General features: G+C 32.4%; 1 protein-coding gene across 1 annotated transcript in view; it reads right to left on the bottom strand.

Moving 5' to 3' along the window:
• The window catches only part of Fbxl17 (F-box and leucine rich repeat protein 17), a gene marked incomplete at its 5' end in the record, with an annotated part of 484,676 nt that overhangs the window by 142,104 nt on the left and 323,754 nt on the right, over positions 1-18,818 (bottom strand). The window contains one exon of the mRNA XM_010608693.3: positions 17,398-17,474. Within this exon, the coding sequence (XP_010606995.1) occupies positions 17,398-17,474 (77 nt within the window). The remainder of the gene's footprint in view (positions 1-17,397; positions 17,475-18,818) is intronic.

Raw genomic sequence — 18,818 nt, 5'->3', positions numbered from 1 at the left:
TTACATCATTGCCTTTTCTCTTTTACTTTCCTTTTTAGTTTTATTTTAGGATTCCCTATTTTTAATGTTCATACAGAGATTTCTTTAACTGAGAATTGAAACCATAGGCCAACCTTCATATAAATTCTGAGTAGGATTTACCCTTGTTTTCTGCTCCTAGAAATCCCTACCCAAGAAATAATCTTAAAATGTGTCTAGCTGAAATTAAGTACAGATCTTCTTCAGAAACATGTCCATTAATCTAAGGTTCTTTTGGGTTCTCACAGGTAAAGCCAAAATAAAATTTTATAATTGAAAACAATACAAGGGACAGGGATTTAGCTCAGTGGTTCAGTGGCCTGCCTCACAAGCGCAAGGACCCAAGTTCGATCCCCGGTACCACAAACAAAAAAGAAAATAATACAAGAAAACATGAGACTGTAAATGAGTGTCAGCATAAAACACACAAAAAACAAAACTCCAAAGGATTCTAGATTTAAATCACCAGACATAAATGTAATAGAAGTATATAAAGAGATAATTTAAAACATGAACAAATGAGATAATATAAAAAGACAATGCATATTTATGAAAAAAATCAGAATTTATAGAAATTACAAAAATGATTATTGAATTAAAAATGAAATACGGCCAAATGAGCAAACAGGACAGAGCCAAGAAAAATCTGTGAGTTGGAAGATAGATCTGAATATATTATCACATAGGAGAGATAATATAAAAGAAAGACTAAGACAAGAAAAACAGCATGAGAATATCTAATATAATGGTAATGCCCAGAAAAAAAAGGCAATTTTGGGGAGAATTATGATCAAAACTTTCCCCAAACTGATTAAATCCTCAAGTTCAGGAAGTTCTACAAATTCTAAGTATGAGAAACACACACACACACACACACACACACACACACACATACACTATATGAAGAGAAATCACTGAAAACTTTTTTCTGCTAGAAGTAAAAAGAAGTTATTACAAGGAGTCAAAGATAAAAAATAATTACTAGCAAAGGAATGATGGCTGGCAGTTCTCTTCACACAATGCAAGCCAGAAGACACTGGAATAATATCTTCAAAATACAGAAAAAATACTTTTAATTTTTCATTGTGTGCATGTAAACTTTATTCAAGAACATGGGCAAGTTGAAATATGGTCTTGTTCTTATTTGATTTGGGTGCTTCACACAGTCTTAGCATGTGCTCTTATCCCTGAGTTCTAATTTGGGCCCTTGATCAAGTATTTTGTAAAATATCGTATTTGAAGTATATGTAAGCCCTACCAATTTCAGCTAAAATTTCAGAGAACATTTCTAAAATGTTAATATAAGTTAATAAAAACATTAAAATTATTAAAATTAATATTAAAATTATTAAATTAAATAAATAAAATACTCTGTCATGATTTATTTGAACAATAAATGTCTTCTATATCTTTTGCATTTCTATTGAGTAAAGAGAAGCCTGGTTGGTCTCACAAAGAAGCCAGGAAGTAGTGTGTGGTAATTGTAATCCTACTCAAGAGGCTGAGGTAGGAAGATTCTAAGTTCAAGGCAAGCCCGGGTAACTTAGTGAGAGACTGTCTTAAAATGGTAAATAAAATGGCAAACAAAAAGGGTTAGCTCAGTGTTAGAGCACCCTGGGTTAGTCTCCAGTACATGCGCGTGTACACACACACACAGACATAGAAGCCTGGTGGGAAAGGGAAGGAACCAGGAGCAGGTGGGGGAAGAGGAGGGGAAGAAAGGTATCCACAGTTAACCTGTACGAGAAAGTGTCTCCAGTCTGAAAAGAAGACTGCTTGGGGGTTTCTTTCCTTCACAATTTCAGGACTAAAATCAACCTGTGAGATATAATTAGTGATAGAATTTGTAAGTAGTGCTGATAGTTAGGGTGGAATCTCAACTTGATGGGCTTTGGCATCTATATGCTTGTGCATAGTGGACCACACTTCTAGTTGGTCTGGGTGACATGACATTTGAGAACTCTACATAGTCCCCAGTCCCTTTCTCTCTGGCACTCTTAGCTTACTTTTCTTCCCAGCTATCAGGAACTAAGCATCTTGGCTTCACCACACCATCCTCGATGTTTCTCCCTTAGAGCCTGCTGAGCACTGATTGAATCCCCCCAAAACTGCAAGCCAAATTAAAATTCCCCTCCCTTAAGTTGTAGTTGTTGGGTTTTAAATTCAGTAATGGGAAAGATGACTAACATGAACGGAGTCTAGAAATATTTTCCTACCCGTATTTGTATTAGCTAGGAAATTTCTGAATCTTCTTCTTCAGGCCTAAGAGATTGATAACAGAAATACTTACTTTGGAAACTGTAAAACTGATGACCTTTTATCCAAGAATACTTCATGCTGGTTAGGGCATAGTAGGTGCCAATCTACCAGTCTTTCTAACAGTAGCAAGGCCAACTGCTACATTGGCAACTTTTCAATGAGCTCTTCTTTTGATTCTTCTATTTTGTTTCCTGCATCATTTGTGGACCAGACTAATTAAGTATAAACCAACTTCATCATGATTCTGCTATCTGGTATTTGCTGAGTTTTTCTCCCTCATCCAAAGGTAAACTGAAAACATAAAGGTATATATGTTCCTGTGGCTAGGTCTGCAGTATGTATAAGGTATCAGAGTCTTGGGAGACCAGGCTCAACGGGTTCAGCTTGGACCAGAAGCTGGACTGGAGATCTTCAGAGAATGACATTCTGTCATATATATGGCTATCTACTCTTTCAATATTAGTAATAAAACATGTGTTTCTTTTTCTTTACATGTGCTTGGAAATGGAGGCCGGAAATATGGTATGCATAGTGGTAAATATCTGCCTTTAAATAAATATAGAATCATTTTAACATTTAAGGTCAAATCTAAAGACGATTCAAAAATTCCTGGACTAAAGAGCTAGCATAAATTTTTCCCTTTCTGAAATAGAATTTGACCTTTGGTTAACTTTTCAGATCTGTTCCCCTGGTAACTCTAGAATGGTACATTGACCATATTATTAGGCAACACTACTTACCTAAACAATGACCCCTCACTGGTAGGTAGATTTTGCTTGTTTTGAAAGAACTATAAATACCCAATGGGGCATTTCTGCATTAGATTCTCTAAGTACTCATTTTTCCACTAGACTTACAAGTTGTGGGATATATGAAGTTATAACTACTGACTTTTCCAGAGGATATTAGCTTCTGGGGGCTTGAAGATTTTTAGGAATGGCAATGCTTGCACCTATGAGCTGTTTAAAAGGAGATGAGTCCTTTTACTTGAGAATTCCTTCATCTGGTAGGTGCATAAAGCTGACTCTGACTGCTGGGTGGACTGTATCACAGACTCCTGAACTGTCCCACAGAAGCAGATGGCCTAGCACTGCCCTCCAGCAAGTGGAGAATCTTGCCTATCATTCTTTAGAGTACATTGTGCCAAGGGTAGCCCATGATGGCCCAGTGTCTACATATTTAGTTGAACATAACAAGATCTCATAATAGGTAAGAGACATAACTGTTGAATTTTTAATACTTTTTAGTTCTTCATGTAACCCAAGAAAGATTTTTGATGGCAGGAAAAATTAACTTAAATAATATTTTATTTATGTATTTGTTCACAAAATATTTTAGAAAGTTCACTGTAGCTACTCTGTGATATTTTCCCAATACTAGTAGTAGCTAAGAAGTTTCTAATCCTTATTCTTCATCCTACCCTTAATAGATTAGATAAAAGAAATACTTCTTTACAAAATGATTACAAAACTGACAGCCTTTTACCCAAGAACCCTTTATGCTGGGAGATCTAGGGGATATAAGATACCACTTTGGCAGTCAAAGGTAGAAAACAAATAGGTAATATACTCAAGTGCTTAGTCTGCTTATCAGTGGATCTGGCTATATGCGTAATATACTTGGAGAATAGAGCAAAACTGGCTTTATAATGGATTGACGACATGCATGAAGAAAAGTGAGTCATCTAGGACAGTCATGTTTTGGTCCAGCAACAATAGCAACAACAATAAAAAAAATAGTGCTTCTACCATTTACTGAGTTCAGGAAGATCAGAAGTGGTTTTAAAAAAGTGAAAAAAATGATGGTGAGAAGAAAGAGCCTTCTACTCTTCATTTAGATTAACCCACTGAAAAAGAAGTACTCATATAAGCCACTGAAGGGAAATGATGCTCTGAAAACTGTGGTAATACCGATATAGTTATATAATCAATATTACATATTTAATTCCTTTTACAGGAATAGGAGATGAATGAAGAAGAAAAAGTAGGAAGGGCAAACCATAGCTTTAAATGTGCAGCACATCATGTGTTAAATTGAAACAGCCCCAAAGTTCAACTTTTTTCACTGTTCCAGGAGAAAATCCTTTACTATGTACCTCAGGATAAAGGATTTGCAACTATATGGTGCTTGAGAAATATGCTATTGCTGTAATTTAACTCACTGTATGTGGGCTTCAAGATGCACAGTGGCATTCCAAACCAACTTTTAAAGAAAATTGCATGGAATTTTCAAGACATCAGGAGCATTTTTAAAAGTTATGCAGAGAAAACGGATTTTTGATAGTTATGAATTACATTTAGTGCTGCCAGATTGCTGGGAACGCTCTTTTTGCCTCAGTATGGTTAGAATTACTGTTGACAAAGTTTTAATTTAAATTTTAAAGGATTTAAATGGAAGAATATAGGTCACTGAATTTTCATTCACTGTGTAAGCATTTCTATTGGCAGAAAGAAAGCTTTGTTAGTGAGGGTTCAATTTTGGCCCTGGAGTCCATCTTTTCTGTAGTAGCTAGGAATTGAGTATGTGTTAGTGAGAATAATTTGGCTCTCAGTCAGTCAATCAGTGGACTGAACACGCACAGTTAGAAGCCTGCCTGGCACAGAACAGAAGCTCAGTTCAGAAAATACTAAATGCATTCGTAAGGCAGACTTGAGTCCACACAAATCATATATTACAATCACAAGCTGGAAGAGATACTATCTTTCCTAGCAGGTTATAGATTTAGATAGATTTGTAATAGTCTAAAAATATACTATACAGTTCAAAAGTCTAATTCTACAATTTTCAACTGGTTTCCTAAAGCTGAAAAAAATAGAAATAAACGTTTGTAGAGCCCACTATATAAAAAAAAACATGTTTTCAAGAACCTTGCCATGTTCAGGAAACCTGAAGAAATTTTAGTAGGCTTCTAATTTAAATGTTGTATCACAAAACAACTAATTTAAAAGTATATGATATTCAGGCTATTAAAAGAAAGGCTACTTTCTTGAATACAAATTTTTAAATTATTTTTTCATAAGTCTGAGAGTAGAATAGATTTCAAATCAACAGTCTAGGGGGAAAAGAAGCATAGGATTCATAAAAAGCCGCATAATTCTGCAAAGGGTGTGCCTTTCCATATACTTTATGTCTGTGTGTGAGAATGTCTTACCTCACTTGCATGCCATTTGGTGCCCAGCTTTAGAATCAATGTGTTTCTCCACAGAATGATGAATATGATGGATAATATTAATGCGCATCACATGTTTCTGCCACATTTTCTGAATTGGCTGTAGCCCCTAAATGTTGTGTAAGAATGTGAGTGAAATCTGGGGAAATATGCACATATGTAATATAGACTTAGCTTTAAATGGTACATTTCACAGGGATATAAATAATTAATGATTATTTATCCTGGGAAATGCAATGCACTTAAAAGCTGTGACAGCAAAGAAGCCTTTACATGTAAATTTCAGCATGCCTGATGAATTCACCCCTCTTTCTGCCACTTGGGAAAATTTTATCTGAATCTGAGAGTGAAAAATGATATCACTGAATCTGTTCTAATTTATAATATTTTATGATGATAATCATGTGAAAATCTTGATTGTAAGGTGTATTATAAAGCCAAAGTTGAAAATGAAAACTTTAAAGGCTTTTTCCCAATTTCTTATGTAAACCAGAGCAGACGGTATGATTCTTTAAAAAAACCCAAGTACATTTGCCTCAACATAAAATAGTACTGATTGAATTCTCATACTCTTCATTTATTTTGTAGAGCTAAATTTTTAAATTTCTTATTGCTATTCAAGAATGGCAGCTTGAATCTTATTTACCACTGATACTTTTATATGTGTGTATATATCATATATGCATGTTATAACAAATGTATAACTATTATACATACATACTGTGTGTATGTATGTTGGGGATCAGGTCCAACACCCCAATTATTCTTTTTCTTTAAAAGGCATTTTGTTACCATAGAATACAAGTAGAAATGTCTTAAAATTTCAAAAATATCCAAGTGTGACGAGAAATTGTCATTCTAGATGACCGTCATTTGGACACAAATTTCCCCCTGGATGAGTGCCTGGTATTCAGAAAAGGAGGACCCTGATATTCAGGATTTTTGGCCTTCAAACATCCAAATCCAACTTTCTAAAGCCAACTTTGGAGAAATTTCCCACTACTAAAGTCCAGGGAGGGGCTGGATACTATTAGGGTATTATTGTGGTTTAAAATATAACAGCAGAATAGAAGAATCATTTATGAGAGGAAATAAAATATCTTCAAAGCAAAACTGCTTTCTTGGAGAAGTTCCTAGAGCCATATGCAAAGAAAGAGTAGAAAGAAAAAAAAACATGGGAAATTCAACCTAAGAAAGAAATAGGGATGATTAAAAATATACAAGAATGAATCACAAAATAGTACTTAGTATTGAACTGATTTTTTTCTCTTGTTTCTAAGAATTATTTATTACATGAAAGTATTTGGTCAGCAACATTTGTATTATATTGATGTGAATGTAGTACATTTTAAGGGGACACAAAGAAAAAACAATAGATAAACACATATATAGATGCATAATTCCTGAGGATAGACTTCTCTTTTTTTTTAAATCTTTCTTTTAAATTTTTGAAACCTTTCCTCTGATCATACTCAGTCACATTCAGTGACAACCACGTCACTTTAAGCACCTGGCACACATGACACAGAGGCACAGAAGCTTGATCAGCCACGTCAACCCAACACAATTGTTTGAAAAGTTGAAAAGTTCAAACTATTTATTTAATGTCATGAAGATAAACCTAAGAAAAGAAACATATTTGACAGATAAATTCCAAATGATTGAGTCTTAAACCCAAGGGAATGTTTTAGGATAAGTATTAAAATTAACAGTTTAATATCTAAGTTAAAAGTAAGTTTGATTTACTTAATTAGAAAATTAAATTAACAACACTGCCTTTTTGCCTGAGGATTAAGTTTCATTTGGTATTTATCCTTCAATAAAATCACCAAGAGAATTTGTTTGGTTTTTTTTTACTCCTAAAGACCCAAGATGGGAGAATTATTAATCATGATTTTTATGGATAATAAGATCAGCATATTATGAAAAGGTTGGTATATTCTACCTCAAGAACAGTATCCATTTTGCACCAAAGAAACCACTGGTTTTCTAGTCCTGAGAAGGTTGTTTACTAACAAATCCAGTATTTATCCCTACACTGAGGGACAGTTTTAGAATTATAGCAGTGTTTTATAAACTGCTGGTTATCTTAGTAAATAATAAAATTAATTTAGTGAGAGTCCAATAAATACATTAAAAGCAAAATATTCCTCATTGCAGGTCATAGAAGTTAGAAGACTCCTGAATGAAGGCATGCAAAAACACATAGTTTGAACAGTTTTCTATTTAAAAATCAGACAAGAATTCTAATTTCAATACTTACTAAAATGTAGAAAATTTGACAAAAAGTCCCCAGAAAGTCGATGGAGTAGCTAAAATATAAAACTACTTCTGTTTCCCAAATCCAGCCCCATCTTCTCCAAAAGCATAAAATAGGACTGCGGATTAAGAGAGTAGTAGATATATGACACTAGAAATTTCTAGTATGCTGGAAATCCATGAATGAAAATGCTTTAGGGGTGAAGGGAGGGCAGGGACAAGGGAAAAAAAATGAGAACCAAGACCTGTCATGTAAAGGTACAAGATCCCAATAATGGATGTAACTGTACTGTATACCTAAAATGTACCAATAAACTCAATGAGGAAAAAAAAAAAGAAAATGCTTTAAAACCTGGTGTGTGTGTGTACGTGCGTGTGTGTGTGAGTATGTGTGTATGTGTGTTTTGGAGGATAGGCTGGCTTTGCTGATTTATAATAGGAAGGTTGAACCTGTGATGAGGATACACCTTTTTTTTTTCTTAAGTTTATTGGTACTTTTTAGGTATATAGTACAGTTACACTGTTTTAAGGTGAAATGTTAAGCAGAAAATACAATGACATAAGATTCAGAGTACAGCACAGTCTTAGGAAAATCCACACAAATAGCTAGAGTTTTTAGCAAAAATGGATGAACCCATGTCTACATCATAAAGTATATAAAATGAGCCTGATATATGTTGACATAATGAATACAGGTCAAAAAGACACAGGAGCCAATTTGAATAACCTTCCACTGCCCAAAGATAGGACAATTTCAGCAACTGTGGAAGATGCTACAAATTAACATAGTACAGTATTTTGAAAAGTCACAAATAGAAACAATCATATATGTCTCATCATTCCTACATAAATTGAACTCAAGTAAATAAAAAATTGATGCCTCTTTATATAAAAGAAGTTCAGGTAATAGGAGAAAAGGGAATGACTTTCCACAGAAGCTTACCCTATTCACATTAGGGGATGTAAGGGTGTATATCTAATCAGTGAAAGGCAAACAGTAAAATAAATCATTTTGATAATTATTTATATTATGTTTGAAGTGTTCTTATCAATTTCTAATGGTAAACTTAGAAGATATTTGTTTGCTTTTGTTTTTGTTGCCTTGTAAAACAATGAGATGTCAAATGTCTTAAATAGACAACCAGGATATAGTAGAAATAGTGGAAATAGGGGAGAACACTTAATAAAATATCAGCTGAGGAAGAAAATAATTGTATCACAAAGTATGAATGACCACAAGAGAGCAGTTAGGAGGTAAAAGAGATATGCTCTGATGCTTTAGAAGAGATGCAGTTCTCGAATTTTTCCTCCCTTTTTGTTTCTACTTTTCAAGATATTTCAGTAAATGAGTAGAACTAAACAGAACAGAGTAGGCAAAGCATAAGGCCACAGTAAAGGATTTGATTTTGACTCTTAGAGAACAATTGTGCATAGGCTCACTATACAGAAGAACACTGATTGATAATTGAGGTAGATAAGAATGTCTGAGTTTGTGTTTAAGGAATTTTTAAAAAGAAACTTATTTTTTGAGTATTACACAATTACGTATCTCTAGAAATATTTGCATTTTTAAAATTTACTATGAAACTATCTCACTCAAAAGTTGTTTGAAAGTTGTTTGAAAATGGCCATTTAAATGAAGAAATAATTTCTACATGAAAAGCAGAGACATTTTAGGAGTCATCTGCCATGAGATTTTATTCCTGTTTTTGCTAATTAAAATATGGCTGAGCTCAACCTGCTCACCTATTGAAAAGAGGTAATAGTTCTACTTTTTTGATAAGTTTTTATTGTAATAATTTATAAAGAAAATATAAGAAAAGTTTTACCTCATAAAGAATTACAGATACTTTTGAAATTAAGAAAATAATTGTTGAACTCATCAATGTATACTGAGTATCAATGATAATTATCAAGTAAATACTCCTAAGCACATTACTGACCTATGCATGATTTTGCAAGACACTAACATTAAATTCACACACTACTGTAATTCAACTATGTGAACCTGAATCTTTCTGTGCCTCATTTTCCACATCTATAAACTTGAATAATAATAGTAATTATCTAAATTAGGATTTTGAGGGGATTAAATAATACCCACAGAAAACATCCATTAAGTTTTATTCTACCATCAATATTATGAAAGTTTACCTTTGATTTGTTTGTAATTTAATTTAATATTTCATTAGTAGTTATAACCCAAAGTAATGTTTGCTTTTATAAAATGTATATTAAGTGAAGTTGTTCCCATGGGAATAATGAATAAGACAGCAAGCCTTGCAACAAAAACTGGAACTTACCCTAAGTTTTCAATTGGAGTATTTTCATAAGGTTTCTTTCAAACTTGCCTGTGGGTGTGTACGTAATCACTTTGGAGGCTTTCTGTTCTTTCTTTAGATTAACCAATGCATACAAACTCATCCATTCAGACACGTGTTCTTGTTTTGAGCCTTTCCTAGGGCTGAGATACTTCAAATAACCTTTTTGTCATCGCTGTTCTCCCAAGTTTCCAAATCCTTTCTCAGTGATTGCAGTCTGAGATGGATCTGTCCTCTCCTAAACCTTTGTATCTCAAAGGTCCTATCATTTTTTAAATTAATGCCAATATGCTAGAAAACTTTTCACAGACTGTATCTACTTTCTGTATGCATAAATACATATATCTCACCATCTCTGTGTCTCTGCATTTTCCAACACTCAGCCGCATCATCCCCTAGAGCTTATTTCTGCTTGAATACCTCTTCTAATAGAGAACTCACTACCAGTTAAGATATACATTTTCAAGGATTTTTAACCATCAAGAAGTCATTTCTTAGGTAGGATAATAGATCTCTAGCATTACTGCAATAATCTTCTTGTTTATCACAACCCCATTTAGATCTAATCATCAGTGATATAATACTGATAATAATCATTTTATTTATACAATTGCATAATACAAAATTGCCTAGTCTGCATACCCCAAAATATTATGAAAAGAAAGTTAAAGATGGAAACTGTGAAAACAAACCCTTTATGTGAATGAGGATAAGTTTTATGTATTCACAAAAGACTCCTTCACAAGACTAATGTTAAAAACACAATAATATTAATTACTGTACTTCAGAAACACTAAAAGTAACTGAGGAAAGAAAAGCTGCAAATTTAATATTTCAGTTAATAGGTAAGCTAAACCTGGAAATTTAGTATTCAGTTATAAAAAGTCAATTTTGAAGCACAGTGTGTATGGAGGCAAAAAAAGTTAAGGGGCCAGAAGTACACATAAAAAGATCCATTTGCCTTTTACATACAGGATAGAATGTTTCGTAATTTTAAACGGTTTCATGTATTAAAGTAAAATCAATCTTTAAGTTGATTACTGTCGTATTTTTGAAGGAAATTTTAAGAAGTCTTCCTTAATAGATTTGAGATTTGTACTATTTTTTGGCAAGACAGAGTGATAAGCATTATTATTGTGTCGCATTTTATTTTAAAATTAGGTACTGCAATCTTAGATTGACCTAGAAAATAAGGAAGAAAATCAACATTTTCTTTTTCTTTTTTTTTTTTTTTTTGCTTTTGGGCAAATAAGTGTATTTAGAAGAGCTCCTAATAAAATACCAAATGTTAGCCAAAAATGCATGTCCATTAATGATAAAGAAAAAGATCATCATACTAAGTACAACAGTAGGAATATAAATCTAGCTGTGGGGAACTCCAACAATAACATAAAGAATTAGCAGTAGAGGGAAGTAACCATCAAGATGGGTATATAAACATGGGAAATTTGCAACAGAAATTTAGCAATTTAGTACTATTTTGTATGAAAAAATAAAAGGTATCTATATTGAAATAATAGAATGGAGAAAAGACTGAATAATCAATAACAAATAATAAAATATTCTTTTGGGGTTGCAAATATACATTCTAAAGTTCTTCTTCATACTTTTCAGCTATTAGAGTTATTCCTGCTGATAGAAACATTTCAAACACTTGCCCAGGAATCCTGGAACAGTGTAAAATACAATTTGAAAGTGAAACAAAACACAAAAGGGAAAACTAGGAGTTTTATTTTAAAAGGAACATCATTTTATGAAATAACATCTATTAGTATGAATAATAAAATGGCATAAAGTATAAAATTATGGTATAAGATTTTTATCTTGAGTAATTTATCAGTGTTGATCTGTCAAGAAAAGAGCAACATTCTTGATACTGGTATACTTGAGAAATGTATATTTGGATTTTTTTTAAGTGTGCTTACTTTGATCTTATCAAAGTATACCAGATCTTAATTTGGGTTAACTAACTCCTAAAGAGGAAGTCTGGAATTCCCAGAGGGAGTAGGAAAGACAGGTGCTGAACCAATACTTACTGACAAAGTGACTATACATCAAATCTGTGATTACAGTCAATGAAAAGGACATCTCCAGTGATAACCAGGGACACAATGATCTCTTTGACTCATGAGTCCTTTAATTCAGAGTAATCCAAGCTTTTTATCAAACCTTGATATTATGTTAAAAAATCTCAGATCATGCAGAAACCACTGTGACCAAAGAAAAACGTGAATCAGCTAAAGACAGGCTCTGGAGAGTAGTGTAACAGCCTGTGGAAGTGAGAGAGGAGCATGAACAGTGGCAGAGAGTGAGTCTTTGGATTCTCAGTAAAGCTACAAGGAAATATTAGTAGGTTCAGTGTTTATAGTTCTTTTTAATGAAAGGTTGACAATTTAAGAGGAGAAACAAAAACCTATCTATACATGTATTTCTAAAAGCCCTCAGGAGTGCTAAAGTAAAAACAAATGCACTGACATCCGGGAAAAATCTGAGTTATTTTTACAATTGCCCCTTGACACAAAGGTCACAATGGTAAAATTTCCTACAGTGAAACTAATGGATATAAGTGCATTACTCACCCATATTATACCATATGAAGTATCATGCAGCCCGAGAGAAAGACTGGTTGTAAAATCTATAAACTTGACCAATACAAGCTGATCTCTACTTCTTGTTAAGGATACTTTTTTTTTTTTCCCCTTAAGGGAGGAGAATTTTTTTAAAAAAGTGTTTGAACTGGGATTTCATCTTCTTAAAAAGCTTCTGCACGGCAAGAGAAATCACCAACAAAGTGAAGAGACAGCCCAGAATGTGGGAAAAAGTTTTTACCAGCTGTTCTTCAGACAAAGGTCTACGATGTAGAATATACAAAGAACATAAAAAAATCAGATCTCCCAAATTAAAAAACCCAACCCAAAAATGGGCATCTGAAATGAATAGACATTTCTCAGATAAAGAAGGAGAAACAGCAAATAAACATATGAAAAAATGTTCAACATCACCAGTCACTTGAGAGATGCAAATGAAAACAATGCTGAGATTCTACCTCACACCAGAGAGAATAGCTGCTATCAAGAAATCAGTAACAAATGCTGGTCAGTTGTAGGGAAAAGGAACCTTTCTCCACTGTTTGTGGAGTGCACGTTTGTAACAGCTAAAACTCAGAAACAGCCCAATTGCCCAGACTAGATAAGGACTAGATAAAGAAGATGTGTTTTATTTTTATATAAAATGGAGTACTTCTCAGCCATAAAGAATGAGAAACTAGAGACGTTTGTAGCTAAATAGATGCACACTGAGGCCATACTCATAAGTGAAATAAACAGGACAGAGGTGCAAATACCAAATGGTTTCTCTAGTGTGAGAAACTGAAAGTGTAAATAAGGATCCAAATGATTAACAGATAATGTGAAATAGGAAGAAAAGGTCAAAGGGTAAGGGGAAATGGGAAGGTAGGGGAAAGGAAAGAAGGGAAAGGAATAAATATAATAAAAGGAAAAAAATGGAAACAAAGTCTTTTTAAATAGGGAGGGGTAGAGGGGTTGAAGGTAGGGCAGAGAGATGGGGAAAAAATAAGAATTAAGATATATCATATAAAGGTACAAATTCCCAATGAAGAATATCACCATATTGTATACCTAAGATGTACCAATAAACTTAATGAATAAAAAACAAGTGTTTGAAAAAGAGTGAAAAGGTAAGTTCAAAACTATTAGCTGACAAATTAGGCTAGGAACACAGAAAAACATAAAAGGAAGTGTCCAAAACTAATTTAAAGAAGAAATAGGAAAAAAAAACCCAAGATATCAAGACAATTAAAAATTTTACTTTTTATTATATCTTGCTTCCTCTCTCCTAGTAGTAGATAATTTTGATCTAGAAGTGAACAAGGCATGTATAGGCTAACATAAGTCACATTTATACGTAATGATTTTCATAAAAAGGTCCCGCCTGCCAGAAGAAATGGGCTGATTCTGAGAGAGAGAGAGAGAGAGAGAGAGAGAGAGAGAGGGAGGGAGACAGGCAGTGGAGAGAGATGAACATTCTCTTATAAAAAATTCTAGTTAAGAAGTGTTCATTATGCTACAAATGACAGGTTTTTATGCTCATTTTCACAATCTTATATGGTACATATTATCATGTAGCTTAACAGATGACAAAATTAGGAGTAAGTTTCTCTAGGTTACAAAGTAACTGAGAGGCACAGCTATAATTGTAACCTAATTCTGTGACTCCTAAGTGTCACTCCTCCATAATTCTGCGTGTAATATACATTTGTTCAGACAAAGAAGAGTGACAATATTGAATTTCTCTTCAGAGAGAAATTTTCCAAGACTATTTTCCACTTAGCTGCTTCCAAATTATTGATTTGTTTGTAACTGCTGTCCTGTACTATAAAAATATATGCTCAATTTGGGGAGTTGGAAGTCAATAAGCATAATAGTTTTCTTCAATGATATTTACATCACTGATATATATATCAATTAAAATTAACATAACTTCATAACAGCCTGTCCCTGTGTTGTTAAACACTCTAATACTACATTGAATAGCTGTGAGATTCTTGATGAATATTACAAATGATACACCAGGTGAACTGTTGCTTCAGAATCAACACATCCTGCCAAAAAAATCCTTAAAAATCTTAATATAATATAATGAAATCATGTACAGACCCAGTACCACAGAAAGAGGAGGCAAGGGGTATACAGACCAATTTGAACATGAGTAAAGCAGTAGAAAGTAGAAATACTGAGTTGCCTTTTGAAAAGTAAAATTCCCTCAGTAGCTGGTGCTCATCAAAATTTATGATTTTAATCAACAAGTTCTATATAATGTTTCTACTTATTCAGTTAGAAAGGTAAAGGTATCTCTTTTTACTTCTTAGGATTTTAATTAACATAGAAAAAAAGAACATACACAGCTTCTTCTAGTAAAGCAGTTATGGCCAATAACATGGTATTTCTCCAGTTATAATTATTTTGCTATCTTTTTTTGTTGTTGTTGTTAATGGGGATCATTTTGCTATCTTTTTGAAAAAAATTACTGATAAGTTATTGGTAGCATATTAGAGAAAAGACAGCTAAGTTTTCCATAAATTTTTCACTTTTCAAGTAGCAATTGTATAGTATAATCTTAAAAAGTATAGTTTTCCCTCTCTCTCACCTGTGCCCCAACATTTTAGAGACAGAATTAATAGAGCTGCAGAATTTCACCACAAACCTTGTGTACTTGACCTTAGCCAAAAGGCTGAAAAGCAATACCACAAACTTTCTGAATACTTCAAACCCTAAGTGAGAAGAAAGGAGATGAACTGGAGAAGAAACCTCAAAATTTAAAGGAACTGCATTCAAAGAAAGTTATTTCATTACCCATGGGGAGAGGTCTGTTAACGAAATGTTCGTTTCTGATTTCTCTCCAATGGGTTAGATCAGTTATCCTCAACTTTGGTTGAAATTGTCAACATTTACATAGGGTTTACAAAATCATCTAGGTGATGAGTCCCATCATCTAGAAATTCTGATTTAATTAGAATAATTAATTTTAATTGAATTAGATAAGGCTGATACAGCCATATGTTTCAGAATTCTTTAGGTTTTGGAACATGCAGGCTGGATTGAGAGGCACTGACTTAAATAATTCAGAGATACAAATAAATGTAAACTGTATTGATAAGGCTGTTCACATATTTTCAACATACCAGGATAAAAATAAAAATCTCAAAACACTAAAACACAAGAATACCACAAAACAATACTAAGAGTAATAACAATTAAAACAAAACTTCTTTCAAAATTTAGGAAAGGAAACCCCAAGTAGAACAATTTAGGATGAATCTTGCTTCTATCTTTTCTACTGTGGAAAAGCAACATTAGCAGTGAACACTATGATATTCACTAGTATAGACACTTGGTACACATAGGAACATTAATTTTCTATTTCAAATGTTGAAACCAAGCCTCATACATATACAGGAAATACTTTAAGGCCAAAGAATAGATAAAGAACAAAGACAGTAACTAAGACCAGATCTGTCCCAAGTCCAAAATGTTTATTCTCTATATCTTCTTGTACATTGTTTTGTATTTGCCAAATAGATAAGTATAGAGCACTAGCTTTGTGAGGAGACAGAAACACCTCTATGTCTTCAGAACAGAGTAAAATTGTAATGACATTTTCTACTGCAGATTAATATGTGAAACTAGAAAAGAAATTTTAAGAAAAGAAAAGCTATACATGAAAAATAAATAAAAAATAAAAAACACAGAAAACAAAAAAATACTGACAAAATTGCATCATTCTTAAAAAATAAGCTCTGAAAATAAATGAGGAGTATTTCTAATTTAACACATTTTCTCCTTTTTTGTGCATATATGCAGAGCTGGGGATCAAACCCAGAGCTTCATGCATACTAGGCAAGCACTCTACCACTGAGCATATCTTAGATCCTACTTTTTTTATAGCTTTAGCAGTTTTCTTAAATGGTGAATTTAGTAGCTGATGAGATATAAATTTCTCACCCAGGGTAGATGGTCAGCATGTCATTAGCATATGTCAATACTAATGTATTCTTAACTTCCCTAAAGATAGGAACCATGTTCTCAAATTTAAATGAACAAATTTTAAAATACGAATAAAGAAAAGGAAAACATTTAAGTCTCTGATAAGGGGAAATATACTCTATATTTAGGTTCACTATAAAAATTGATAAGAAAAAAATAAACTAAACAAGAAAGGAAGCGCTGGGTCATTTTTCCTTATTACTCCAAAAAGATGATTGCATATATTCATATTTTTATAAGACAACTTGTTTAATCCATCTTAAAAAGATACTTACTTCATATATTGTTAACATATATTATTATTGTTAAATATATTGTTAAACATGGATGTTTCCAATGCTTTAAAGAATGCAAAGAATACAAAACATTTTAAAAAACGGTATTTAAAATGTTGGTAGAAATGCATTTGACATATTAAAGTAAGCAAATAAACTCAAGTGTAGTACTTTCCTTAATTATAATATTACACATTTAATTGCTCAGAAAGTAATTTTCATTTTATAGTTTTTAATCGATACTTTTTAGTGCTATGTCAGTGTATGTTCACATATGTGCATATGTATATGGCTGCAAGCAACAATCAACTCATAAGTACATCTATTTACTCTGGTGATTAGCTCATGATTTCTTGCTTTTTTTTCTTTTCTCTTTTGGTCTCAGCAGAATTAGCATAAATGAAGATAAATAAAATAATTCTTACAAAATAATAATTCTTACAAAATAATTCTTGCTTTCATTAAAAAAACTTTGAATAATTTTTGTAACTTCATACTCTTGAAAAGGATTAAGGGAAAGGTTCATTACATACCATAATCTGTGATTTTACAGGACACCAAATATAGCTCTTTCAGATTCCGTCCTTCCTTTGCAATGACTTCTACACACCTGAAACACACAAAAAAGTCATGAGTTACACTAATGCATTCCAAGTTAAATTTGCAAGGATCTGGCCATGAATACAACAGCAAGAGGTCAGCCTTTGATGAATGCCATAGCTCTCTTTCAACAAACCTCTTTAAAGGTGTTTCAGGAAAAGTATTATATTCTCCACTCTAAATTTAAGTGCTCTAATTCCTAAAGGTCTTTAATAAAATGTTTATGATCAGTGCATCTTTTAAAGCCAACGTGAAGAAAAAGTTACATTCCTATGGTATTATTGTTATACTTGATTATAACAGACCAGCAAACATGCTATATAATGAATATATATCATTCAAATAAAATAATTATGATGAAATTGTAGACTACAGGTGGATGTCAGTATAGACGAATGCCAATATCATTCATAGTACAATTATTAATATTTAAGCTTGTTAACATTGAAATACATATTTCTGTGAAGATTTATTCAATATAAAACAAAAGTTTTAAAAAGCTCCAACATAAAGATTAAAATCTACACACTAAATACATTTAGTTTAATATGTTTTATGTGTAATATTTTAAATGAATTTTGTAGACTTTGGTCATTTTAATAATATGGATATGCGGGATTTAAAATGTTTTCTGCTCATTTAAATTAAAAGGTTTTTAAATAACATACTTTCCTCTAATAACCTTAGTGTAACCTATAGTACAGAATTAAATTAACATTTAAAGTAATGATTGACAACCTTACACATTCTGTGGCTCAGTTCCCTATAACATTAGAAAAAAACAGTATAGTCATACTGACACATAGGCTATGCATCCTCCAATGCAGTCTCTGTTTTAATCTTTATAAATAACAGTTAAGTAAAAGGGTAAAAGCAAAAACGGTCATTAACCTTTTCTAGAAAGAATCAAGCAATTTGATACCTATGTGTACAATCCATCAAAAATTACTCAGTATCCATCTCTGTCTCTCAGATATTTTATTTGCTGTCTGGCTTGTTTGTAGGTATCTTTATAAAATGTCAGGTTTTTTATACAATTTTACTCTACATAATTCATTTGTAAAGGTTAAATTAGTTATGGAGAAGATATATATTTCTTTTAAAAATATTTTATAGAATTTTGTTTTAATACAATGATAAAACACTTCAAGATTTCTAGAATAACCAAATAAATCTCATTGTTATAAAAAAGATGTGATAAAAATGGATAAGCAGAAAAGAAACAGAACACACAATAATCACATTTTATATATAACAACTAAGTTTCACATTCTAAGAATGAAGGCCCTACATGACTGTAACATCTTAAATATTTAAAACTAACCATTATCTGCAATATCAGATATATATATAT

This window comes from Fukomys damarensis, unplaced genomic scaffold (genome assembly GCF_012274545.1).
Source record: "Fukomys damarensis isolate Sample0158 unplaced genomic scaffold, DMR_v1.0_HiC HiC_scaffold_3, whole genome shotgun sequence".
Lineage (NCBI taxonomy): Eukaryota > Metazoa > Chordata > Mammalia > Rodentia > Bathyergidae > Fukomys > Fukomys damarensis.
The sequence above is the reverse complement of the archived record's forward strand: the minus strand, read 5'-3'. Positions and strand labels throughout refer to the sequence as shown.